The sequence below is a fragment of the Callithrix jacchus genome, chromosome 21 (assembly GCF_049354715.1).
Source record: "Callithrix jacchus isolate 240 chromosome 21, calJac240_pri, whole genome shotgun sequence".
NCBI lineage: Eukaryota > Metazoa > Chordata > Mammalia > Primates > Cebidae > Callithrix > Callithrix jacchus.
In genome coordinates, this window is record NC_133522.1 from 15,824,075 (window position 1) to 15,851,517 (window position 27,443).

At 36.6% G+C, this 27,443-nt stretch overlaps 1 protein-coding gene across 13 annotated transcripts in view; it reads left to right on the forward strand.

Annotated features, from left to right (window-relative positions):
- The window catches only part of ROBO1 (roundabout guidance receptor 1), a 1,154,664-nt gene that overhangs the window by 1,124,476 nt on the left and 2,745 nt on the right, over positions 1-27,443 (forward strand). For all 13 annotated transcript variants that reach the window (XM_002761303.7, XM_054248986.2, XM_054248983.2 and 10 more), the window contains 4 exons: positions 8,721-9,127; positions 12,229-12,381; positions 20,084-20,392; positions 26,706-26,902. In XM_002761303.7, the coding sequence (XP_002761349.3) occupies positions 8,721-9,127; positions 12,229-12,381; positions 20,084-20,392; positions 26,706-26,902 (1,066 nt within the window). The remainder of the gene's footprint in view (positions 1-8,720; positions 9,128-12,228; positions 12,382-20,083; positions 20,393-26,705; positions 26,903-27,443) is intronic.

The window sequence follows — 27,443 nt, forward strand, 5'->3', positions numbered from 1 at the left end:
ATTATTTCCTGTATTTCTAATATTATTTGAAATTGAGTATATTATTTGCTTCAGAAGATGTTCCTTTGATATTTTCAAATGAATAACAAATTCTGATTTATGTGGCTTGACTTATACTCTGTAGATTAAAAGAGAATTCTGCAATGTTTATTAACTCTTCTATTGTAAAGATTACCAGATTCAAATTACATACTCTGCAAAAACAAGAAAGTAGTTAAGCTTTCTTCTATCTTGCAGTGAGAAAGCTGAATTATCAGACTTTTAAAAGTAATATTATTAACCCATGGAATGCCATGAAAATTGAGAGCAAATAAGGCACCTCTTTTCCATATTAATATCATGACCATCCATGCTACTCTTATTAGAAGACAATGAGAGACTAAAAGAGACCATTTAGTTCTGATATACCTAAGGATTCTTTTTTTTTGTTCCCTTGTATTGCCTGTTTCCTCACCATTCCTGTCTCTATTTTCAAAGTACCCGATATTTTCTTTCTGGCTAGCTCTTCTTTTGTACTCTTTTTTTTTTTTGAGACGGAGTTTCGCTCTTGTTACCCAGGCTGGAGTGCAATGGTGCGATCTCGGCTCACCGCAACCTCTGCCTCCTGGGTTCAGACAATTCTCCTGCCTCAGCCTCCTGAGTAGCTGGGATTACAGGCACGCGCCACCATGCCCAGCTAATTTTTTGTATTTTTAGTAGAGACGGGGTTTCACCATGTTGACCAGGATGGTCTCGATCTTTTGACCTTGTGATCCACCCACCTCAGCCTCCCTGTATTCTTTTTTTTTTTTTGACACGGAGTTTCGCTCTTGTTTTGCCTTTATCTATCTGGAATGTACAGCGTCTTCCTCCTCATTCGGTTCCCCTTCTCTTCAGGGTTAACTCTACTCCCGTCATACTTTCCTCTTCCTTGGCCTTCCTTCTGGTTCCATGCTCTCCCTCTGCGTCATTTTGTTAACTCCTTCTGCCTTCCTGATTTGCATTCTCACCTCAGCCCACTGCAATCCTCAGGCTTATAACTTTTTGCCTCAGTCAGTCCATTGAAAGTAACCTCCTAATGGTCAGAGCTAAAGGCTTCTCAGTCTTTATCATACTACGCTCTCTGCATTTATGGTGATTTTATAAATTGTTGTGCGAATCAATGGATAATGTTTGTAAACATGTGAAGCAGGGTAAGTATTCAGAAATGTTAGTGCCCTACAGCCCTCACCTTTACACTATCATCCCACTGCTTGGTTCAACTATTATATTCTGATGGCTGTCAAATTTCTTTAGCCAGCCTAGACCCTTTTCCTGAGTGCCACAATATTTCCACTTGAATTTCACCATGTGTCCAAATTCAAATTCTTTGTCTTTGGACTTAACCTTTCAAACTTGCCTTTTCTTTTCTTTCTTTTCTTTTTCTTTCTATTTTTTTTAGACCCCAGTTTCACTCTTATTGCCCAGGCTGGTGCATTGGTGTGATCTTGGCTCATCGCAACCTCAGCCTCCTGGGTTCGAGCAGTTCTCCTGCCTCAGCCTCCTGAGTAGCTGGGATTACAGGCATGCACCACCAACGCTGGCTAATTTTGTATTTTTAGTAGAGACAGGGTTTCTCCATGTTGGCCAGGCTGGTCTCGAACTCCTGACCTCAAGTGATCTACCCGCCTCAGCCTCCCAAAATGCTGGGATTACAGACATTAGCAAACTTGCCTTTTCTTTTACGTTGCTGGCTATCTTGTTTAGAATTTTTAACCGTTATTAGTTTGACCAATGTTTTAAAATAAAATGGCTAAGGGAATAGGCAAAACTCATAAAAACTACCTTTGTCATTTTAAAATCAGGTTAGTTTCTTCCTAGCATTCTACAATGAGGTTATTCATGAAGTCTCTTCAATCCAAAATGGCCCTTGATTTTGATTTTGCTCCTTAGTTTCCATTGCAACAGCTGCTAGGGCAGACCCTCCATCCCTGTCCCATGAAATCCACCTTATCCTTAAGGAGAGCTCCACTTTTCTTCTCTCTGTTTTTCTGTTCATTCTCACAATATCTTTCTTTGCACACAACAAGTCTGCTAATGTTCCCTCATTCAGAGTCCAGTCTTAATGTCTAACCCAGTATTTACAGTTTTTAAATAATCCTTTTCCCTTTATTTACTTTCCCTCCCAATTTCGTCATGTGCACTCTTTTCAGATTAGTCTGTTTGAAAGTTCCTAATTTTCCCTGAAAACTCATCAACATCCAGGTCTTCTACATGCTTTTTCCTGATTGCCTGGCAAGCACTTCTCATCCTTCAAATAGTTGTTCAAATGACACACCCTCTGCTTGCCGGGAAAAACTCACCCCCTCTTTTCTTTGCTCTTCATAAGAGTCTATTCCCATCTGTATTACCACACTAATCACTTTTCATGTTGCATTAGCATTTGCTATTTGTATATCTGTTTTCCTATTTAAATTAAAAGTTTTTTGAAGGCAGAACTCATCCTGTTTATGTCACTGAGTTCTGTATAGCTTTCTTCAGTAAAGTATTTGATAAATGGAATTGGATACTATGGAAGAATTGGAGTCGATCTACTGTCTATTGTTTTAGGCTAATGGATGATTGCAGAACTTGAGGCAGGTAAATGTAATTGGGTGATACATTAACTATCTGAACTTATAATCAACTTGACTATATTCAGCCTTTTTCAAAGATAGGATTTTTAATCTATAAGATATTATGGATTTTATTTCCAGGGTCATTGCTGGAAAAAACACTAGGCACTAATATAAAGTAGGTGAAAGCCCATTTTTAAAAGTGCTTTAATTGCTTTTTTTATGACTAATGTATATTCTATATGTTTACTATACACATTTTTGAAAATACCTATAAACAAAATGAAAATATAAAAGTCCCAGTGATCTATGTAATCAGAAAGTCAGCGCGAAGACCTCAGTAAAAATCCTTTCAATTTTTCATCTTTACTTATTCTCACATGGCTTGGATTTATGACATGCCAATATTATTTTATAAACTATTTTTTTCACCGAACAGCGTTTTTTCATGTTGGTGGCATTTTATTTAGACACTTACATAAAGTGTGTTACTCTGTTTAACCAATTTCTTAATATTGGCCATTTCTATTTTATTTACATTTCTATTGTATATCAATGTTATGATTTCCATCTTTAGTTAAGTATTTGAATGAAGTCTCCTCTTGATCCCTTGATCTGTTCTAATCCCTCCCCCAGCAGTAGACGACTTCTGAGTGTTATCATCCTGCCATTTCCCTAATGGTACACTCATAGATATAGACAGCTATTTCTCTACAAATCTCTCTCTGGAGTTTCAGATCCATATATCCAACTACTTGTTCCTGTAGATTTTTACTGCCTAAATATCAGTCTGAGTGATACACAAATCTTCAGCCATAAATGCACTTTCCTCATTCTGACTGCCTTTTTCTCTCGCCTGCATCACGGTAATGTTCTGCTAAGTGGTCTTGTTGCTTCAGCCTTGCCCCTTCTTCAGTCTAATTCCTCACTGCAGACTGTGCAGAGGCGTTCTCCTAAATTGCAACACTGATCAAGTCTCTCCATTGCTTCTGATCTCTCAATGGCTTCCCATTTTTCTTAAAATAAAGGCAAGACTCCTTAATGTAGCAATCAAAGCCCTTTGTGCTCTGACCCCTGTGTGCCCATCATCCTTACCCACTGCCACTCCCCCATCAATGTCTATGATGTCTTCACTCTTTCTTCTGGTTCCTGGAATAAGCACGGTTCTCACTCATCTCAGTATCTTTGCACATGCTCTCCCATATTCCGGGAACACCATTTTCTTTTCTCATTTTGGAGCTACCACCTATGTATCCTTTAGATCCAAGATTATATGGCAGATCCTTCTCAGTAAATCTTTCTCTGGTGTCCCAACTTTGTGTAGGACCCATAGTTATGTGTTCCCACAGCATTCTATGTATCCTCTGTCATTGCGTATTTAACTAATTATTTGTCTCCTCCACTAGACTAAAAGTCCCTTCAGACATGGATATACATTTCATTTAGGTGAATTCCTAACATAGTGCCTGAGTTTCTGTTTCTGTTGCTGTCTAACAAACCACTCCAAAATGTGGTCACCTAAAGTAATCATTTTATTCACAATCCCATGAGTCAGGAATTCTGAAAGGAATCAGCTGGACAATTCATCTCCAATCCATGTGGCTTTAGCTGTATGGCTGGGGCTAGAAGAACTACTTCCAAGTTAGTTTCTTCACTCATATGTCTGATGCCTCAGTGATGCTTGTCCTCTGCCTCTTTCCACATGGAGTCTTATCCTCCAGGTCTCATCATATTGTCTGGACTTTTCATAACAGAGAGTCTCAGGGAAATGGCACCTCTTTCATGGAAGCTGGCATCCAAAAAGGCAGGAAGGGGAAGTTGCCAGGCCAGTTAATAACTACATTTAGAACTGGTGCATAGTCTTGCTTCTGCCAGGCTGTATTAATCAAAGCAGTCACAGAGTCCATCAGATTCAAGAGTGTTGAACTAATCTCCCTCTCTTGATGGAGAGTGGCAACTTCTCATTTCAGAATAGCATTTGGAATGGAGTCATTGCTATGGACATTTTGCAGAATACAGTCTGCTGTGGCCAGGTAGATAGCTTATCTTAAGTATGTATACCTTAAAATTGAATTCTTACCTGTCACAAAGCATAAAGCAAGTTATCCAAGCTCTGTTTGCCTATGATCTTTTTGGTATAAATCTAACAGTCTTTACCACAGTAGGTGCACAGTAAATGTTTAAAGAATAAATACATTGATTATTTTAAATTTATTGATTAGTGGCGCAGTGTAATTTTATATTAATAAAATTACTAAACTTAAACCGTTATAACAATGCAATGATAATTAGATCAACATTACAGACCTGCATTCTTATGAACATTTCAACTTTGGCATTATAATGAACTTCTAGGTTATTTCACTTTTGTCTAAAACTGGGTATACTAGGTGGTCAACATAATAGAAATTTGTCTCTTTTCAGACAATAGCTAGGAAAATAATGTAATTAAATTTATTGTTATATATTGTTTTAAAAAGTGATTGATATAGTTAAGTTTGTTGCAGTTTAGTAAAAGTCTCTAGAAAAGTACAAATTATTTTCATGTCTGGAATAGGAGATTTGCTTGTTTTATTAATACAGATAAATTGAGGTAATAGTTACTTATATAAGAAATAGAACAAAATCTCAAAGGTCTGCATTTTTCTCCTTTGTCTTGTGCCTGGTAAATGCTATGCGGTGAATGGTATAAACACCTACTTTGATAAATTAATGACGTCACTCTGCTTTTCTCTTGAACATGTTTATGAAGGCATCTGGCAGGAGACTAGAGTGTTGCGATTCACAATCATATACTTATATATTATTTCAGAAGACATTGAAACCCCTCAGGGGGAGAAATCTAGAGGGTTGAGGTTCATTTGATACAAGTCTCACTTGAGTGCAGCATCTTGAAATGGCTTTTTGTTTTCCAATAGAATGTATTACATATTTCAAACTGTACATGTTTATCACACGTTCCCTGGGCTTGCCTTATTTACAGATGGTTTGAATAAATTTTTCTGTCTTTCTTCAACACTTGTTAGAGGTGGTTGTAGTTAAAAGCCAGCCCTTGTTTAACATGAAGATATTTTTGCTCTACAGAACGTGAATTATTCAAACACAACAATGCTGGCATCCTTTCATAGTGAAGTCAGCCATTCTGCATCTTTCTTTTTTGATGGTCAAAATAGTCTCCTTTGTGCTAAAAAGTCTTACATGGCTTTAAAAAGGAAGATGTTTCTTGTGGTATTTTGGATTTGTATGCTGACAAAGATTGTAAATTAACTTTTAAGTGTGGTATTTTGTTGCATTCCAAATTAAACAATGGTTTTCCTCCTGTGTGTACACATTCCATATTGAAATAATTATCCATTTTAATCTCCTAAATAACTTCAGCTTTGGCACATTTTTCATATTTCTCCTAGTGCCACACACAGACACTTTAAAAGCCACCCAGAAATGAAAAGTAATGCATTATATTAAAGCATGCTGTGTTTGTATATATAACATATATCTATACACATAATAATATATAATTAAGCATATGTGTGTGCATATATGCATACTTTTCCAGTGTAATATATTAGCTTTAATTTCTTGGTTTTTTAATACATCTGTATGTGGCACATATCTCTCCTTGCTTATATGTCTACACACATACACACATACATATACATTGTAAACTTACACTTATATATGTGTGTGTGGAAGGTCATGACCTTAGAAATACAACTTGATTTTAAATTCTGTATTTGATACATGCAATCTATGGGAACTTTGGTAAGATGCTTAATTCCTCTGAATTTTCATATCCTCTTCTGTAAATGATCATTTAAAAAGTAACTCAGAAAGTTATTGAATTAAACGAGTACATCTTGTAAACTATGGTTAGCTACAAAGTAAGTGCTCATTAAATGAATTACAGTACTTTAATAATTATTTATTTTTCATGTTTTCCATTGCATTGAAGAAGCAGATTATTGAAGTGTCTCAATTCATTGACATAAAAAGCGGAAAATGTTTTTCTTCAAAACACCGCCATGCCACCCTAAAAACTGTCCCACATCAAAATTATTTCTCTTCCTCTGTAGTAGAGATCTTGGAGCAGATCCTACGTGTTTTTAACTTTATTTAGATTTAACTAGATCCTGTATCCTGTATGGTTTGGTTTTGTTTGCTTGCTGTTAAAACTAGTTCTATTCATTTAAATTAATTCATTAATTTTTGTTGTTGTTTTTCTCTTGAGACAGTCTGTGCCACCCATGCTAGTGCAATGATCTCAGTTCACTGCAACTTCTGCCTCTCAGGTTCAAGCTATTTTCCTGCCTCTCAAGTAGCTGAGATTACAGGCATGTGCCACTACACCTGGCTAACTTTTCTATTTGTAGTAGGGACGGGGCTTCGCCATGTTGGCCAGGCTGGTCTCAGTCTCCTAATCTCGGGAGATCCGGCTGCCTCAGCCTCCCAAAGTGCTGGGATTACAGGCATGAGCCACCGTGCCCAGCCAGTTCTGTTAATTTTGAAACCTCAGTTGTGCATTCCCAGGCATCCTTTGCTAAATGCCTCCTTCAGTGGCTATGGTGGCAAGGAGAAAGTGAGCATGTTCCGCTTTTAAATACCTCCCTCCTCCCTCCTCTGCCAGGTGCATTCTCCTAGGGCTAAGGTGGGGAAGATGGAATGAGGAAAGGGCAAACTAGGTGAAGATCTGGTCTTCTGCTTGAATAGCCCTCAAGACTATTCTCTCTCATCTTACACTATGAGTATCATAAGTGGTACAGGAGAGGTGCCGACATTCACTTACCCCACTGATGAAGGCCTCAGTCCTAGGCACCATTGCAGTTATTAAGTGATTTATCCATATCTTCAGGTAAACTGCCAGTTGATGGCATTCATGTCGTATCTCTCCTAGCCTCCCAAGCTGTGGAGGTCACCAGATGACACTCGACCCTAATCTCTGCTGCTCTCCAATACTGGTGCTCAGTTGGCAGCTTGTGTAGAATCCATCCTCTATCCTCTTTACTTCTCAGGAGTGCAAACTTCGTTGAGTTGTTTTAATGACCTTTCCATCTGAAAGTCCTCCATTATGTCATCTCTTTAACCTTGCTTAGGGAATAATATTAGGACCGTTGAGCAATTCACTGACCAACAAATCCTCCAACTAGAAATCACCATGTCTTCTTTTTTTGAAGGCACTCTTTTAATTTAAGAGTTGTTCTCTTGGCCTTCTCCTCCCATGGGGATGACTTCTTTCCACAAACCTTGCTTTCCACCCAAGTCAAGGCTTTATACCTTCTCAGTCATCTGTTCACTGTGGATCATAGCACAAGTGGTGTTAATGGAAGGATAGCTTTTAACTGTTGTTCTTCATGTCTGCAGAGAGATGGTTGAAACCAATTAATTGGTAACTGTGAACCTATACTGTAGGATACTACTTCATTTTATCCTCAACTCTGGTTCTTAAATAATTACATAAAAATTACCTTTAAATATTTTTTAAAAGATAGAATAACAATAAATGCAATAGTGTTAAAAATAGTTAATATTCTTTAATAAAACTCATAAGTGAATAATTCAGAAAAAAAAATTACTCTTGACTCCCAATAGCTTTTTCTTAATAGAATAAAATCTAAAGGAAATTATGTCATATGCTGAATGTATAATTTTTAGAATCTTATGAAATGTTATGCTTTATAGTGAAAGTGAATGCCTTCATTTGTTTGAACAAGTAGGAGTGGTGACGAAAAGGAAGGAACCAGACATTTATGGAGCAAACTGTTTCAGGATGAATGTCAGTTGTCTTCAGTAACGATAATATTTGAAATGTGGATAGTATTTGAAATGCTTTAGGACAAATACAGATGTTATGTTTTCCTTTTTTAACCAAACGCAATCCAAACAATAAAACACAAGAAGACTTAAAGATAACGGACCATATTTCTATTAAACTTAAATGAAAAAGTAACCCAGTGGAGCCTCTGGCTGTGAAGTGCAACTCGATATAAAATCAAACTTAAATATATTGTGATTTTCTGTTGTTTTTCTGAACATATGAGCTCAAAAGAAATAAAGATCAAATCTGCATACTTGTGAATTTCTTGGGTAATCTGACCTTTTATATCTTAAATCACAAGCTGAGCCAGACCTATTTTATTCATCTTCATGCAGACGGCAGCCTGTGAGTCCTCCTCCACCACCACGGCCGATTTCCCCTCCACATACCTACGGCTACATTTCAGGACCCCTGGTCTCAGATATGGATACGGATGCACCAGAAGAGGAAGAAGACGAAGCCGACATGGAAGTAGCCAAGATGCAAACCAGAAGGCTTTTGTTACGTGGGCTTGAGCAGACACCTGCCTCCAGTGTTGGGGACCTGGAGAGCTCTGTCACGGGGTCCATGATTAACGGCTGGGGCTCGGCCTCAGAGGAGGACAACATTTCCAGTGGACGCTCCAGTGTTAGTTCTTCAGATGGCTCCTTTTTCACAGATGCTGATTTTGCCCAGGCAGTCGCAGCAGCAGCAGAGTATGCTGGTCTGAAAGTGGCGCGACGGCAAATGCAGGATGCTGCTGGTAAGTCATAGGACTTTCACCAAGCTGGGAAAGAAAACTCAATGCACAGATGTTTGTTGCTGATTCGCTCCTGTGATCTTAAGGCCTATTTGAAAAGCAACTATTCTTATCTTTTTTTTTTTTAGCTCCCTAAGAAAATGACAGTTCAAGAATATGACTTAGTTGGATTTTCCTTGACAAGGCTTTTTAATCTTCTATTTTATTTCATAAATTTTACATAATGTGAGTGATAGGAAGCTAACTTATTTTTAGGATAGCCATAGCAAATATATCTATTACACAAACTGATATAATTTCTTTAAACTATACATACAGTCAGTTAAATGAAGTTTGTTTTTGAACGTATACTCTAATTTTTTTGTGTAGAACCTCACCAAAATCAAATTTATTGTGATAGTCCTCTTACCTTATTTAAATAAAAATTATGTAGGGGAAACAGATAAATACCCAAGTGGAACACTGTGACCCTTGGAAAACAGGCTATTTCTCCTTAATCTGCATTCTCTTCATATCCTCTCAAATTAGAATGTTAATTGGGAAGATATAAAGATATATGTAATATACATACATTTTCAATGTTCAGTGTTCCAAACTTACAGAAAATATTTTAAACGTAATAATCGGGACAGAAAGCCAATCCGAGTGCTTTTCATATGTTTCCTTCCATTGTCAGTAACTTACTTTTAATTACTGTACATTCATCTTTGTATTATAACTTATTTCTACTTATGTCCTCCTATTCCCAACTCTGTTTAGAAAGTAAATAGTTCAAGAAAGAAAAGAAGTTAACTGTAAGACTTATTTATCATGATTTTCATTTCTGTAGAATTAATATATACATTCCCATACATATTTTTGTGTGTTTGCATTTTTAATAGCCAAGAAAATCTAAATAGTAGAGTAAAATAATGTGATCACAAGAAAGAGATACATTTCAGAGAAGGAAAAGACCAGTGCAACAAATGAATTACTGGTATTTTACTGTCTTTATTTTCCTTAGTTTAATAATGACCACATTGCTAATTTTCCATGGTCCTTTCAGATGTTGGATTGGTCATTATTTTTTATCAGTGTAGAATATATTCAGAGAAAATTTAAATCACAGTATAAAATCATCTCTATATATCATATATCAAGAATATGTTATAGGAAAAATATTTCTAACATCTCTCAACTTATTATTGTAGAATATATTATTTATTGCAGCCAAGCCTATATTTTTTGATATTCAACCAAATATTCTTTTTCATTCCTCCAGTAGCTGCTGAATGGAATAAGCTATGCAAACCTAATTATCTTTCTTAATAAATAAATAACATCTAACTTTATATATAGCTTTTGTTTCTCCCTTTTTTAATCTTCTGTTTAAAAAAGTGAAGTTAACAGTCTCAAACCACTGCTTTGAGAATTCATTAAGAAAATATTTCAGTTTATTAAATGGACAAAACAGAAATAACATTGAAAATTCATCTGTAAATGACCTTATGCCTCAGGGTCTGTGAGCAGTGGATGGTCTTTTGCAATAGAATAAATAATGGGTTCAGTTTCAGCCCTAATTCTCTGTTTCATGGATATGTAACTTTAATTATAATAGTCCCCATCATAGCTAAAGAGAGTTGGTTTAATATTTTATTGTATTATAATTTAGTGGCACTTCTGGTTTTCCTTGAGCTCATAATTTTAATGAACTAAACATGCATTGGCCTCTGCTTATGGCAGTGTTCTTTTCAGGAAATGATGGTGCTTGTCATGTGACTTGAAGTTAATATGAATGAATATCCAATCACTTGGCTGCATTAATGTCTATTATTTAATATGCTTCAGTTATCATCTTTAAATATGTGGATTTCATTATATATGACTTCTGTTTATAGCCAAAAGACATGCTGTCTAAGTCCGTTGGAAGTTTCTTGTGGTACAATAGGAAGTTCTGGATTTGTGACTAGAATTTCTAGAAACCAAAATGGTGAAAGTCAAACATCGGACCAATAGATCTCCATTGTCATTATGGATTAAATATGTTGTAGCTGTTATAATACAGGATCTATGTAAGACAGCCAGAGAATCTGGGGGCATTAAAATATGCTGCGTAGGCAGGGCTCGATGGCTCATGCCTGTAATCCCAGACCTTTGGAAGGCTGAGGTGGTTGGATCATGAGGTTAGGAGTTCAAGACCAGCCTGTCCAAGATGGTGAAACCCCATCTCTACTAAAAATACAAAAAATTAGTTGAGTGTAGTGGTGGGCACCTCTAATCCCAGCTACTCCGGAGGCTGAGGCAGGAGAATTACTTGAATCCAGGAGGCAGAGGTTGCAGTGAGCCGAGATAGCACCACTGTACTCCAGCCTGGGGGACAGAGCAAGACTTCATCTTGGGGGAAAAATAAATAAAGAAAACGCCATATCTAATTAGTAAATTCAATTCCCACTGGTACCTAGGATTATTGTTTCTCTAAAACCAAACATCTACCTCTTCCACCACCAAAGTCTCAGAGGGACCACTTTAGGTATCCAGAATTAGCAAATACTTTGAGATAGAAAAAAGATGCAAGTGATTTTTGGCAGACCTAAATATGTGAGCTAGTTCAATTTCAGACCACCTGCAGAGAACACACCTGAGTCTGTCTTCAAAGTATACCATAAATATATGTTTAATTAAAATAGTAATGCCATTAGTGCTGTTCATTTCTCTTAGAACATGAATTCTTAAGAAATATGGCTCTCCTCTTGAAAAAGCAATGAATATTAGCTATATTACGCAAAAACTTAATGTTTTTTGTTTAACATTTTAGTGAAGCTGATTGCAAAAATAATTGGAATGCTTTTCTTTAGTAAATAGGTATCATAAACTTTAACAGAACAAAAGCACTGTGGTTTAAAAAAACAAATGAAATCAGCAGAAAAGGCTTTTAGGGTATTTTCTCCAGTATGTAGCAGAGTGACAAAAAGCCTATTATTTGCTTAGAAGAGTTTGTTGCAGTGTTTTTTGTTGTTTTTCAGGAAAATTATGTCTGTTTCTAGCTTTAATGTTTTCTTTTTGTTGTTCCTGTTGTAATTAAAATTCACTGATGAGTTTGGCTCAGACTTTTTTTTCCTCCTTAGGCCGTCGACATTTTCATGCATCTCAGTGCCCTCGGCCCACAAGTCCTGTGTCTACAGACAGCAACATGAGCGCTGCTGTAATGCAGAAAACCAGACCAGCCAAGAAACAAAAACACCAGCCAGGACATCTGCGCAGAGAAGCCTACACAGATGGTAAGTCCATTGACACGGATGAAAACATCTATGAATCTCGCCTATTTACCCTGCTTCTCTAGGACTAGAAAATGCGTTCACTGACGTTAGAAATTACATTAAAAATTTATTAACAATCAGCTTCGTATTACTTGTAGAAGTGATCTACTTACAGATTCTGTCAAGCAGCTCTTGCTCTTGCAGTTTTCTAATAAGCTTGTTATTTAAAAAACAAAACCATTTGTAGATCTTTTATATTTTTGAAAGTTATTTTATACTTTCAAACAAATGGACATCACTATAGTTGAAGTTGACAGTTGAAGTAGTGGCATAGGTTGCCACTTTGTCAGATTTCCTGATAAATCCTCCAAAGTGCCCTCATTTTTTTATTTTACAATTTTGCATTCAAATAGAAGACAATAAATGTGTTTGAATATTAATTCTAATGCTAGTGGTGATACAAACCGTTATTTTGGACACCAAAATATGAATCAAATCATGTTTCTTCATGCCTTCACATACAATATCAACTCTCACTGAAGAGGTAACATTCACATTCTCGAGGGAGCACAGGAGGAAAATGCAAACATCGGGATGTTGTCTGGAGAAAGCCTTTAATGAAAGTGCCTCAGGTGGCCCAGCATTTATTAAACCACCACCTTCTCATTTTACAAAACAACCCCATAGGCTTTGTTGGAAATTCATGTAAGATAAATTCTCTCAGACTCAATGCTTTTGTCAAGTTTGCTAAATTTGCTAAAGGGGTGGAGAAAGAAGGGTGTTACAGGCACAGTTCCCCCACCTCCTGGTCCTCTGCAACAGAATCTGATTAGGACTTTCATTACCAGTCAGCAATTTTTCAAAAAGGGCATCATTTGCCATTATCATATGAAAGCCTAATATTATAGATCCTTATCACAGGTTGCAAGGAAGGTTTTCTGAGGTACTTCTCCCCATGATTCCTACCACTTGACAGAAGAATTTAATACAACGCTCACAGCATGATGAGCACAAGTAATTTTGCAATGAGTGGCTGTCCATGCTATTATCTGTACTTTATTCTGAGTATTTTCTTTCTGTAGCATCTATCTGATATTAGACTACATTAAATACTGGCGTGACACAGCGCACCTGGGTCTCCTGGCTTCTGCCCAGGACTCTTGTGTCAGAGAAACTGAGCTGTCAGAATATTATCTGATTTTGAAGGGTTATTACGGTGGCTTTTTGCATGTTTGCCTCTGTGAACGGACAAACACTAGGTATAAATCCCCCAACTCTACCAGCAATTTTACATTTATGGGACAACTGTAATGGCATTTTTCAAGTTTTATGGCTGTTTTATCAAATTTTATTATCTAGAAAAGAGTGTTCCTCACTGAAAAACTGACCAAATGTCAAGCCTGGATGTAAACACATCTAAATTGAATACATAAGAGAGAAAATCTGGCCTACATCCTTGTGTAGATCTTTCTACCACTTATTTATACTTGTTCAAAGGGGAATCTGGCACTGGGTGATGCTTTTTAGAAATGTTTTAAATAATGTAAGCTTGCCAAGTTAAAGAATATTGTATCCTGATTACAAATTACACTAGGCTTGAAATTTGTCTCTATTTATTGTCCCACACTGGTAGTGCTTGTTTCAGTGTTAATGATTAAATATAATTCTAACTAATCCCTGAATAATAACTGTTAAATTGAATGATGATGCATCCAAGTTATTTCTTAAATGAATTTCAGAAATACCAAAGAAATATATTGCAATATTTGTAAAGCCAAAGTTAATCCAAAATGTTTATTTAGGTTTCTAATTGCTCATTTCACAAAAGCAATTATGCAGAATTATCATAGGACATACTGCAATATAAAAGCCAATAATTATTTTCTCTAAGTCACAAAAATAGATAAAATGGAGAAATGACTAAAGCTAATTTTATATTACAATATTCACTTGGTTTCAATACTTTGATAACTACATTTCAAGTTATGTTTACTGTATGAATGAGTCTTGAATTTTATGCTGTATGTTTACTGTTTGGTAAAACAAAATAAATAACAATGCTGTGTGGTATTATACACATATCCCATAATGTATATTGATTAATTAAAGTCATATAATGCAGATACTACTTAATGCACTAAATAAATGCACACACTCTTGATGGCAGTGGTTATGACATAGAGACAAAGGCATTTTCTCAGAAATTATTTCCCCAAATTACTACGCTGCATTTTTGGAAAAAAAAATTCATAGGCCAATTCATGAAGCAGCTCAATGGCAGACAAACTCAGTACAATTTATTAAAAAAGAGAAGGGAGAGGAAGAAAGAATTTGAAGAACTATCCATTGTTTAAATGTGAATTGAACATATTAGTAAGGCATGGAGGATTTTGTGTGTTTCTATTCTTTTTAGTGGGTAAAATGTATGAACTATGGTGGATGAGTTTGATTATTGTCAATAGATTTATGTGAATTATGTTCAGAATGTGGTTTATCAGTATTCAGTTAGTAACATCTTTACTTTGTAATTTTTTTTCAGATTATGACTTTTTTTATAGAATCTTTAAAAACTATATAAAGAAGAATAAAGAGTGGCTATGTCTGAACTGATAAAGAGTAATTTGTGATGCTCATTCTCAGTTAATCCTTTTATTAGTTTGCTAGGGCCATAGCTATGCACCGCAGACTAAGTGGCTTAAACAACAGAAATTTATTTCTTCACAATTCTGGAAGCTAGAAGTTCAAGATCAAGGTGTGAGCAGGATTGGTTTCTTTTGAGGCCTCTCTCTGTGGCTGGGAGATGGCCATCTTCTCCCTGTGTCTTCACCTTATCTTTCCCTGGTGTATGTGTGTGTCCTCATCTCCTCTTGTAATGACACCAGTTATAATGGATCAGGACCTACCCTAGTGACTTCATTTTAACTTCATTACCTCTTTAAAAACTCCAAATACAGTCACATTTTGAGGTACTGGGGATTAGAATGTCAACATTTGAATATTGAGGGGCACAATTCAGCCCATAATAATGGACCAGCCCCTAACACCTGGCATTGTGGCCAAACGTTGCAAGGTCTCATAAGCACTCGTGGAGAACTGGATGCAAAGGAGAATACTCATGCTACAGTCATACTAACAAGCGGTAGCTAATTATTTATTTATTTCAAATTTGCCTTTTACAAGTTCAACCCAGATAAAGGGTAGGATTGGGATATATGAATATTTATTAGCCAGAGTCTTATGGAGTAAAAGCCAGGCATAAGTGCATTTCTAGGTCCTTCTAATAGATTCTTTCCACTCCCTCTCTCCAACGTTTCCAATGCATTTACATAGTTGATTTAAAAACCAAATCTACATTATTTCTCCAGCCCTACTTTTCATAAATTATAAATTTACCACCCCCTTTGGAATGAGGTTATTTTGACTTGATTTATCATTAATTACAAGGTCTTAAGACTTAAAGCAGTTAAGTAGAGTGCTAGATGTCTATAGCAAGTTAATGTTGGCAGAATTATCTGAATTAGTATATTTTTATGTTACTTTACATGCATTATGCTGTTATTTGGAAAGTCTTGTATAAAGAATGAGTGTTTATATGATTACATAAAGTCTACACATACACACACACAAAAAACAAGTCCACAATCCCATTTGTTAAATCCAATTGGTACTATTCATGGTACAAATTGGGTGAAAGAACTATTTATCACTATGTGAAATACAGAATTGTTTATATTGTAATAATCCCTGATCTTGTAAGCAGGGATATTTTGTTATATCCCTGCTTGGTGACGTTTTATAATACCTAAGAAAGAATTTATTTGGCAATCTGTTTATATAGGAAATCAAACCTGTCAACATTTCCCTCTAATTGTCAATTAGATACAATGACAAATATATACAGGAAGTTAGAATTCTTTAAATTACCATCAGGTTCCCTTCACTTTTTAACTTCTGTTATAAATAACAGAACTATCTAGAACATCTAGTCATAGATTTGTGTCCCATGAGTCATCTATTCCCAAGACTTTGTATAATCTTATGACAGTGGTAGTCATCAGCTTTGATATCGTAATGACCCAGACATTTTATAATTTGATGATGGTGGCAGTCATTGGCTTCCTGATTATCTGTGTTTGCTATCTAATTTTAAAGTTTATAGCAAGCAGACAGTACAGAAACGAGCCTGCAGTCACTCAGTCTCTCTGCTTCCTGGTGTGTTCTGAATTAGACTTTCATCCCGTATTGCTAATCCCAGGCTCAGTCTGAAGTTAAAATTATTCGGCCTTGGGCCTCTTGGCTTTAGGCTACTTGGCACAATCTGTTTTTTAACTCTCTGTTTTTGGTTATCCTTAACAATAAGTAGGATATGAGGGAGGACAGATCATAGTACTTTTATGTATTATTCTTGATGACAATTTCAATCTACATTGCAAGACAAAACTTGATTTTGTAAAATCAGAGGGAAAACAAGTGCTATTGCTATAATTGGCTACGATTTTAGCTAAAATGTTGAAGCTATTTATGTAATACTGGAACATGGTAAGCCATGAAAACCACTAACGAAAAAACACAAGGAAAAGTTTGATCACTTTTTATAATCATTCCTAGGTAAGACAGCTGGTAGGTACTAAGATGGCAACTCAGACTTTCTGTTTTCAAAGCTAATGCAATGAATTCTGACACCTTAGCTTTAGCATATAATGTCAAAAGAAGATAAGTTCCAAAAAAATGTATACCTATTTAGGGAACAAAAATGTTTCATTCGTTTTTAAAAACATGTAAGTATGAGAATACTAGATTAAACTGATGCTTCTTAGGGCCACTGATTTGCTATTATAAGAGTCTTCAAAACAGAATTTTAATATTTAATGGTTTCTCATGCTGGTACATGTAAATGATAGCCAGTGGCCCAATGTCACTAATAATAAAATATCTGGAAATAGCCTAATTATTGCTCTGTAGGGATTAGCTAAAAAATAATGATACAATCATAGAATAGGACATTAGGCAAACATTTCCAAAAAAAAAGTAAAGCCCTATGTACACATATGGAAGTTTATACAACTACCTGTTAGGTGAAAAAAGTGCAATCCCATTCATGTTGGTAAAGAAGGAAGGCTGTCTCTTTGCGTGTGGCCCTTTTGATCTGGTCACCACATGTGAACAGGCAGACAGGCCCTCTGCATCATCCCAGGCGTGGCCATTTCATATAGTCCTTGATGTGAATGGTTGCTCCCTGCGGTTATGAGACTTGGCAGCCCTGCTTTATAAATAGCTTCGGAAATGACCTATGGAAAACTATTCAAGCCAGTTACCTCTGCATATTCAATACTGGGGATTAGAAATGGAGGTGGGGAGGTACAAGAGGTTGTTCTTTCACGTTTAAACTCTTACTGAATTTTTTACCATGTAAATTTCTATTTTTTACTTTAACATCTTAAGACTAATTTTATAATACTAAGTGTGTAACAGATGTTTTATGAGTGTGTTTTAGTTGATTTATTCTAGACATTACTTTGCAATTGTGAAAATGTTAACATTTCTAAAGACATAACTTAAAAACCGTAGCTATGCTGCTAATTCCAAAATCTCTGTATCTCTAGTTTTGATCTCTCTTGAAATTCAGATTTTATTTACAGGTACCTGTTGTACCTTTCCATTTTGATACTCCAAAGGCTCCTCCTATTCACTTTTAAAAAACTGAACTCATATTCTTCCTTCACAAATATCTCTTTTTGCTGCATTCTATACCTTCTGTGATGTTCTTCTCTGTCACCTAGCCAACTATGACAAAATCCTAAAATTCATCGTAGTTATCTTAGATTTTCTTAGCATTTAAGATGTAGCTAAGAAAAATATCTTAGTATCTAAGATGTAGCTAAAAAAAAATAAAGTATATATATTACATATAACATAGATTACTTAATATGTAACTACAACTAGAAATAATTTTATGTGTGTGTGTTTGTGTGTGTGTATGTATGCATGTACATGAAATTTTAGTAAGATGACTCTTACATACATCCTACTAAGATGACTCTTACTTATCTTGGATTCTCCTCCCCCACTTCCTGTACTGTATTTCGTTGATCCTGAAATAATATTGATTTTCTCCCTTAATCTTAAACACATCTTTTCCTCTCCATCTGAACAGCCACCAATACCATATTATCACCTATCACTAATTATGTGAGTTATTATAATAATCTCTTGACCACCTGAATTGAAGCTTTCTTTATAATACATTCCCCATACTAGAGCCAGAATAACCAAAACTTAGTATCTATTCACATTCTTCTACTAACTTACCAAATGTTATTAGAATACATATTTATTTTCTCCCCAGAGTTTACATAGGAATGATTTTTAAAGATAGCACTAATTAAATTTTTTTTCTAGATACCAAATTTTATGCTTTCTTTCATCCTTAAGTAGTATATCTATGATATGCGAAATTGAATTACAGGCTGGGTATGTTGGCTCATGGCTGTAATCCCAGCACTTTAGGAGATGGAAGTGGGTGGATGGCCTGAGTACAGGAGTTCGAGGCCAGCCTGGGCAACGTGGTGAAACCTTGTCTCTACAAAAAATGCAAAAATTAATCAGATGCGGTGGTGTGTGCCTGTAGTCCCAGTTACTCAGGAGGGTGAGGTGAGAGGATCACTTGACCCTGGGAGACAGGCCACAGTGGCCAATACTGAACCCCTGCACTCCAGCCTAGGCAACAAAGTGAGACTCTGTCTCAAAAAAAAAAGTAACAAACTAAATTATATAACTTATATTTAATATGCATTACTTAATATGTAACTACAACTAGAAATAGTTTTATGTATGTGTATGTGTGTATGTAGATGAAATTAACCTACATTTATACCAGTGTAATATGGTTTAAAACCTCTGGGTACATAAACAGAATGGTGAGATTCCATCAATGAATAGTAGATTATAAACATGCAATTGAATGTAGTAATATAAAGAAAACTGAACCATTGGTTAGTCCTGGTTCTGATCATATCTAGCTTTGGGATAGCACAGTAGCTTAAAGTCTACATGTTTGAGCTTCCTTACCTACAAAATGAGAAGAGATTTAGGCTAGATTACAGATACCAACCTCAATCAATTTGAATTGATTGTTTGGAGGAGTGAAGGCATGCAGCTGGCACTAGCAGTGTTATACAGAAATCATTTAGGAAGCCCTACAATACTTGAGAGAGCGAAACTTACAGTACATACATGAAGTGTTAACTATCCCAGGAGCAGATGTCACTAAGTCCCAACTCTGTGGCTCATGCCTATAGTTCCAGAACCTTAGGAGGTTAAGGTGGGCAGATCACTTGAGTCCAGTAGTTTGAGACCAGTCCGGGCAACATGGCCAAATCCCATATCTAGAAAAAATAGAAAAATTAGCCAGGTGTGGTGATGCATGCCTGTAGCCCTAGCTATTCAGGAGGCTAAGGTGGGAGGATTGCTTGCACCCAGGAGGTCGAGGCTGCAGTGAGCTGGGACTGCACAACTGCACTGTAGTCTGAATGACGCAGTGAGAACCTGCTCAAAATAAATAAGTAAATAAAAATTGGGTGTTTTTCCTTGGTTACCTTCAAATATTCTAGTTCGTTTAAAATATAGTACCTCACAGGTGAATGTGACTTCAATGGTAATACAAATGTTTGATGACTTTATAAGTAGTAGATTTTACAGCAGTATTTTTAATGTTTCTTTTTAGATCTTCCGCCTCCTCCTGTGCCGCCTCCTGCTATAAAGTCACCCACTGTCCCATCCAAGACACAGCTGGAAGTACGGCCTGTAGTGGTGCCAAAACTCCCTTCTATAGATGCAAGAACAGACAGATCATCAGATAGAAAAGGAAGCAATTACAAGGGGAGAGACATGTTGGATGGAAGACAAGTTGTTGACATGCGAACAAATCCAGGTGATCCCAGAGAAGCACAGGAACAACAAAATGACGGGAAAGGACGTGGAAACAAGGCAGCAAAACGAGACCTTCCACCAGCAAAGACTCATCTCATCCAAGGTACTCATTCAGTCAAACAGCAAATAAATATAGTTTGCAAGGCATACGGTTAGGCTCTGTATGGCCACATTAAAAGGGGTAAGATTAAGAAATTTGCTCTCTGATCGAGGAGATAGGTATGTACTCGAATAATTTTAACACAATTCACTCTAGTGCATGACTTTATACAAGTCCTCCCTGGAGAGGTGCCAATTAAGTTAGATTTTAAAGGAAAGCAGGATTTCAACAGGTTAAAGAAGGAGAAGGGATATCGGGGAAATGAAACAGGTTGAGAAAATAACCTGATTGTGTGAAAATGGACGTTTGGTGAACGATGGTTTCCAGTTTGGCTGGAGAATTGAAAGTTTGGGGCCAGGGACCATCTATACATAAAAATACAAAAATTAGCTGGGCATGGTGGCACATGCTGTAGTCCTAGCTACTCAGGAGGCTGTGGGAGGACAGCTTGCACCCGGTAGGTTGAGACTGCAGTCAGCTGAGATCGCACGACTAGCCTCTAGCCTGGGTGAAAAATAAAACTGGATAGTTGGTTAGGCCAAGTTACAAAGGCCAGGGATACTACTCTGAAGGCTTTGAGATTTGTGCCAAGGGCAGCTGTGAGCCAACAAGGAATTTTGATTGAGAAATGACGTGATCAGATAACGTGTTTTAGAAAAACAACTGGCACCGCTGTATAATGGAGGAAGAGACTGGAATCAGTAGATGAAGTTATCTGAAACATTACAGTAACACTCTAAGTATAAAACACGAAAGCACTGAGTTAAAATAGTCCAAAAGAGCAGGAGGGATCAGCCTGTGCAGGTACTTCAGAGAGAGGCCCAATAGAACTTGGCGGCTAATTGAATGTTGAAAGGTAAGTTAAAATAATAGAATACACAGAAAACCTTATTCACAGGTGACCAGGTGGCTCTGAATGACCAGTGGAACATGATCGTATTAACCATTGTAAAAATAAAATAAAATAAAATGTAGAACAGGGAAAATGTTAAATTTCATGGGGAATATTATTATTATTGCAGTTTTGAATGGATTCAAATCCTGACAAGAACACAGTTAGTAAAATTCACAATAAGAATTGAGAGAACTAGGTTTAAAGATCAGGAGAAAAGTTGTGAGGACAGAGTGGATTTAGAACCCACAACATAGACACAGTAATTATGTGACTAACAAAGCCTGAATATCAGCAGAGGTAATGCTGGTAACTATTTATCAATCAGCTGTCCAGGAAGAAAACACAAGCAAACCCTAATTTATAGCCCTTTGCTTACCTCTGTTGTATGAATGCTCTCAAAGTTGCCAATTTCAAGTCCCTGAAAGTGGAGGTAGGAAGAGATGAATATAATCAGCTATTGTGAAATGTTGAGCCTGCTCTAACACACCAATAGTCAAGGATGATTATACTTAGAGAATAGGCAGAAATCAACATCCTTTCAAGGAAGCAGATTGTCCAACCAGAGAGTTCGTAATCGAGATACCCAATCTGTTGAAAATAGTATCCTATGAAGAATGGAGTGGGAGATTTTCAGACAGGAAGGCATATAAAATGCCACAGTGGTGAAAGTTGAATGTAAACCCAAGTGAAGGAAAAAGAGATCTTGCAATATGTTGTTTGTAGATCAGAATAAAAGCCAGACTCTAGAAGGTTGGAAAGTGAATGGAAATTTTGAAAGGGAGGTGATCAGCACAAGTAAGCTATTTTTGGAAGTTCAGGATGGGGAGGAAAGATTGGGCTAGAGTTTGACAGAAAGACCAAATCACTGGAAATGTTTTAGGATTGTGGATTTGAATATTATTGTAGACTAAAGAGAAGAAACCATTTAGGAGAAAGAAACACAGAAAAGGAATTAGTTGGGGAATCAGGAAAGAGTGATAAGGGAATGAAACTTAAAAACCTGCGGGGCACTTAACTACTGTATTTTAATAGATATATTGTGGTAAGGTCTGATATCAGTGTATTGTTTATTTATTGTGGACATCTGGTCATTAGCTAACTTCTCTTCAACATGGAGGGAAATTTCTCTTTGTTCTGTGACTGCAGCCTGAACCCCTAATCCAGGCATACACTCAGAAGTGAGGTGATAAATAAAGCTGTGCATCTCAGACTGATGTCTCTATTGTGGGATCACAAAGTCCTTGGTAATATCAGCATGATCCAAAGCTTGAAAAACTTACTAACTTATTTTTCTAAGTTAACCTAAAGTTGATCTGGCTCTGAACTTTTGACTAAGTGTGACTGGGCTCCAAATAGTGATTCATAAATAGAATGTGAGAATGTAAATTATGAAGTTTATTTCTGGCCAGAGAGTATGGAGCAATTCCTGGCTATAGGTAGGCTTCATTCAAAGTTGGCTGGGCGTGATGGCTCGCGCCTGTAATCCCAGTACTTTGAGAGGCTGAGGCTGGCAGATCACGAGATCAGGAGTTAGAGACCAGCCTGGCCAACATAGTGAAACCCCATCACTACTAAAAATATAAAAAAAAAAATAGCTGGGCATGGTGGTGTGCACCTGTAATCCCAGTTACTCAGGAGGCTGAGGCAGGAGAATTGCTTGAACCTGGGAGGCAGAGGTTGTAGTAGGCTGAGATCATGCCATTGCGCTCCAGCTCTGGGTGACAGAGCAAGACTCCATCTTGGAATGAATAAATAAATAAATGAAAAGAAAAGTAGGTAGGATTCTTCTTCAGGAGGAAATTTTACAAACCTGGAAAGACATTGTTGTATGTAGATTTAAAACAAAGAGATCATTTTTTAAAAAATCAATCTTCAGAAATCTAGTAAGTTGTCCTTTATGCTATAAAAATATTTTCTAACAAAAGAACTAAGACTGGACATTAGTCTAGAAACAAGTAACCCATGGAATCATGGAAATCACTGAGGTGCACTGACCAGTTATTCTTTTATGTGCTCTGCTTTTCCAAATTCTTATTTGAATCCTAACCCTGTATATATATGCCATTAAATGATCATTTCTATGCATTGCTATAATTTTCACCTTCATAATTCAGTTTACATTGTTTATAGTGAAAGAGGTGACCTGATTTATATGTATAATGAAAGATTATTTTTAATTAAGGAGAGTGGTCTTTTGGACTTGAATGTCTGATCATTTTGCTGACATTTGCCTCCATTAGTTCAATTTATTTCTACATATATCAAACAACAACTGTGTTATTAAGCATTGTACTAAATCCTGAGATTTATGTATAAGCATGAACCTTGACCTCAAGGGGCTTGTAGTCAGAGAGAGAGGGACAGATCATCTATAAATTCACAGATAGTTTTGTATTCATATAACCTTCATAGTGCCATGATACTTGAGAGTCCAGAAGATAGAGAATTGATCCAGGAATGTGAGAGAGAAAATGTTAGAAGTTAGGAAAGGTCTTTCCTGGCAGAAATGACATATACACTGTTTCAGGATGAATGGAATTTAGCTTGCATAAGAAAAGAGGATTTATGTAGGTGGCTAATTCAGCATAAGAAGCTTGAAGGTCTTTTGAGGAGATTGTAAGACATTCAGTACTACCACGTAATAAAAGTGGTCAAAGATGAAGCTCTTGAGGCTTAAGTCATAAAGAGCCTATAGATTTCATAAGAGAAAAGTAGCTGAGTAAAGACAGTGTAGAGGGGAATAGCTCAAGGATGCTTGAAGATGTGTGCAGCCCCCAGGCAAGAAATATAGAAAACATAAACCATGCTATAGGAGCAAGGGTGGACGACTGGGAAAATTCAAGAAAGCTTTTAGAGTCAAAATCGACCTTCCTTGTTATATGTTGGACTGTGTGGAAAGGATACACTTAAGGGTTATGGAAAGGTTGTTGAAAGGGAAGAATCTGTAATCATTTCAATTTTCTGTCTTGTATATCTTAATCATTAGTGATGTCATTTGCTGTCCTAGAGAATATAGGAAAGGAAGACATCTAAGGGAGTGAGCATTGCGAGATGAGTGTTTAGCAGGTTGGATTTGAAGAACGTGCAAGAGCAGGTGTTCAGCTGGGCTGCCTGTAGGAGCTGAAGGTTTGGGGCATAGTTTAGGAATTAAAAATATAAATGAATGATTCAGCATGATGAAAATAATGAAAAACAATGTATTAATGGCCTTTTATAGGTCAAGGTGAAAGTATATCAGCACACAAAGCAGACAAAAATACCTGCCTTTATGACAGTTATATTTTGGAAAAGGTTATAATCTATGAAACAGGGTAAAATAACCTAAGGGTAGTAGAAGAAAAAAATACTTTATAGCATTAAGCCAGTTTTGAATTTCTATAATCAAGACTGGGTAATTTATTAAAAGAGAGAGAGAGAGAGAGAGAGATTTAGTTGGCTAAGTGTTCTGCAGCCTTTATAGGAAACATGGAGTTGACATCTGCTCAGCTTCTGGGGAGACCTCAGGAAGCTTACAATCATTGTGGAAGGTGAACGGGGAGTAGACACATGACATGGTGAAAGCAGGAGTGAGAGAGAGAGTGGGGCAGAGGTGCCAAATACTTGTAAACCATAAGATATTGTGTGAACTCAGAGCAAGAGCTCACCTAGGGTCAAGGGGATGGCCCAAGTGATCCATGAGAGATCTGCTCCCATGATCCACACACCTCCCACCTGCCTCCACCTCCAACTTTGGGGATCACAATTCAATATGAGATATCCAGACTATATCATATATACATATATACAGACACACACACACACATCTATGTATATATGTATAATAGAACTTTCATATGTATAATACATATACTTATGAATGATATACATTGGGCTGAAATAGAAACCTGTAGAGCATCAACATATCGGAGGTAGTTCATAAAAAGAGCTCACAGAAGATTGGCCAGGGAGGAAGGAAAACTAGCAGCAGAGAGAATAATAATGTTTGCATTGATTAGGAGCAGTAAGAAGTTCAGGCACATAAGGCTGGAAACATAGTTAGCGTTATGAATTTTCTCAGTTTCATAGTAGTGATGTAGGTATAAATAGATTGCAGTGAGATGCAGCGTGAATGGGAATTGTGACTATCAATATTGAATCCAGATTGCTTTTCCAGAAGCTTGGCTGAGTGGTGAGGAGAGAAAGAAGGTGTTGATTTCTTGAAGAGTACAGTCTTGAGGGTAAAATTTTTAGCAAGAGAGAGATTTTATCATACTGTAGTTTGAAAAAACTAAAGTCAGTAGAGAGAAAGCAGTTGATGAAACAGAGACAGAAGATGACGGTCACATAATATCAAGTGCTGTGAAGAGAAACTACAGAAATGGTCATCCTCATGGACTGTGAAACTCCTATGAATCAGAACTGTTGGTTAGGGGTGAAAGTTGTGATAAGTAGAATGGAAAGAACAGGATGCTATCAAGGACTATACCAGTTTCAAAAGACGATGACTTGGCCTCAGAGATGGAGGTGTTTTTGTGCACGGAGAGAGGAGCAATGATTTCTAACTGGTGCTATTGAGCTAGCCTTCCTCCTTACCTTTCCACTACAGAGAACATCGGGGTAACTTCAGGGGAAGTCAGGCATCATTCAGGCAATGTGAATAGTAGAAGAAGCATTTGAAGGCAGTAGGGTCAAAGAGTTAGGTATTTAGGTGTTTGTCGTCCAAAAGGCAGTCGTAAGTCTTCAGAGAGAAGTAACCAGCTGATGATGCATCAGTAGAAGTCGCACCAAATATCAAGCAGTGAGGAGGTAGAAATTCAGGAGAAAGAAATTAATTGGGGTGGCTTTCTTGTTGAAGTTAGCAACAATAGCAGGCTTCTAAGATTCAGAGTTCAGCAATGTAAATAGGACATTGACATGGAGGTTGATATTTTGATGTATCTGGCGTGAACCGAAGCTTGGCTCTGTTTGGTATTTCTAGGAGTTATAATAACATTTTATAAATTACAAGGATATCTGTTTTCATATAAACACTAGGAAACCCTCTAGGTATAGATATTATCACTTTTTTGGAAAAGTAGACACTAAAGCCTAAAATAATCTGAGATCATATAGTGAATGATAGAATTGGAAGCCAAGTGTGACTCCAGGGTTGGTTTACATCTTTTAATGATACTGGTCTCAAGTGAGTTTCAGATGGACAAGAGCTTATTGAGTAGAGAATCAATCCAAGTCCCCGACTACTAATAGGAAAACAACAAGGCTTATACTTTTCATTTTCAAGATACTATGCTGCATTATTCATTATGCTTATAGAGTGTCCTCATTTATACATCAAATCAATGATGCTTCCTTATTCAGAATTACAGATAGACAGGAGTGATACAATATACAGTAGAAGTATATGATGGTATTCACCTGCATTTATTATATTTCATTACACAGAGGATATTCTACCTTATTGTAGACCTACTTTTCCAACATCAAATAATCCCAGAGATCCCAGTTCATCAAGCTCAATGTCATCAAGAGGATCAGGAAGCCGACAAAGAGAACAAGCAAATGTAGGTCGAAGAAATATTGCAGAAATGCAGGTACTTGCAGGATATGAAAGAGGAGAAGATAATAATGAAGAATTAGAGGTATCTGTAATTTTTTTTCCAAGTTTACCAATGTTAGACTGTAGCTGTTTTATTAGCCTCAAAGTCAGAAACCTTCAGCACTGTATAGGAATAGTACTATTTTATCACAAACTTTTCAGTACTCTAATGTCTATGAAGCAGAAACTGAAGTTCTGAGAATTTGGCAATTTTTTTGAAATGTGTTCCAAAGTTTTAAATGTTACTTGCATTTTGGTTGTTTATCTAGGGTTTATGTTCATTTGCAGATTTTCAGATAAGAAATATATATGGCAAATACATTGTTAAGAAATAAGAGCTATTGATCTAGAGATATTATAACTCATAGCATTGGAGCAGGCTATAAAAACCCAGTAAGATGGCAGAGTTATATGACGTTAGTGACATGTTGCCGTAGTCATCAGCAGGGTAATGTGACTGGTTTGGCTAACTGTCCTTCACCTTTACACTTCTAAAACTCTATGCCTAGTCTGTAACACTGACCTTCCCAGTTGGAGGAAATTTCTTAAGTCTTAAATTTCTTGTTAGGCTTGACAGATAACTT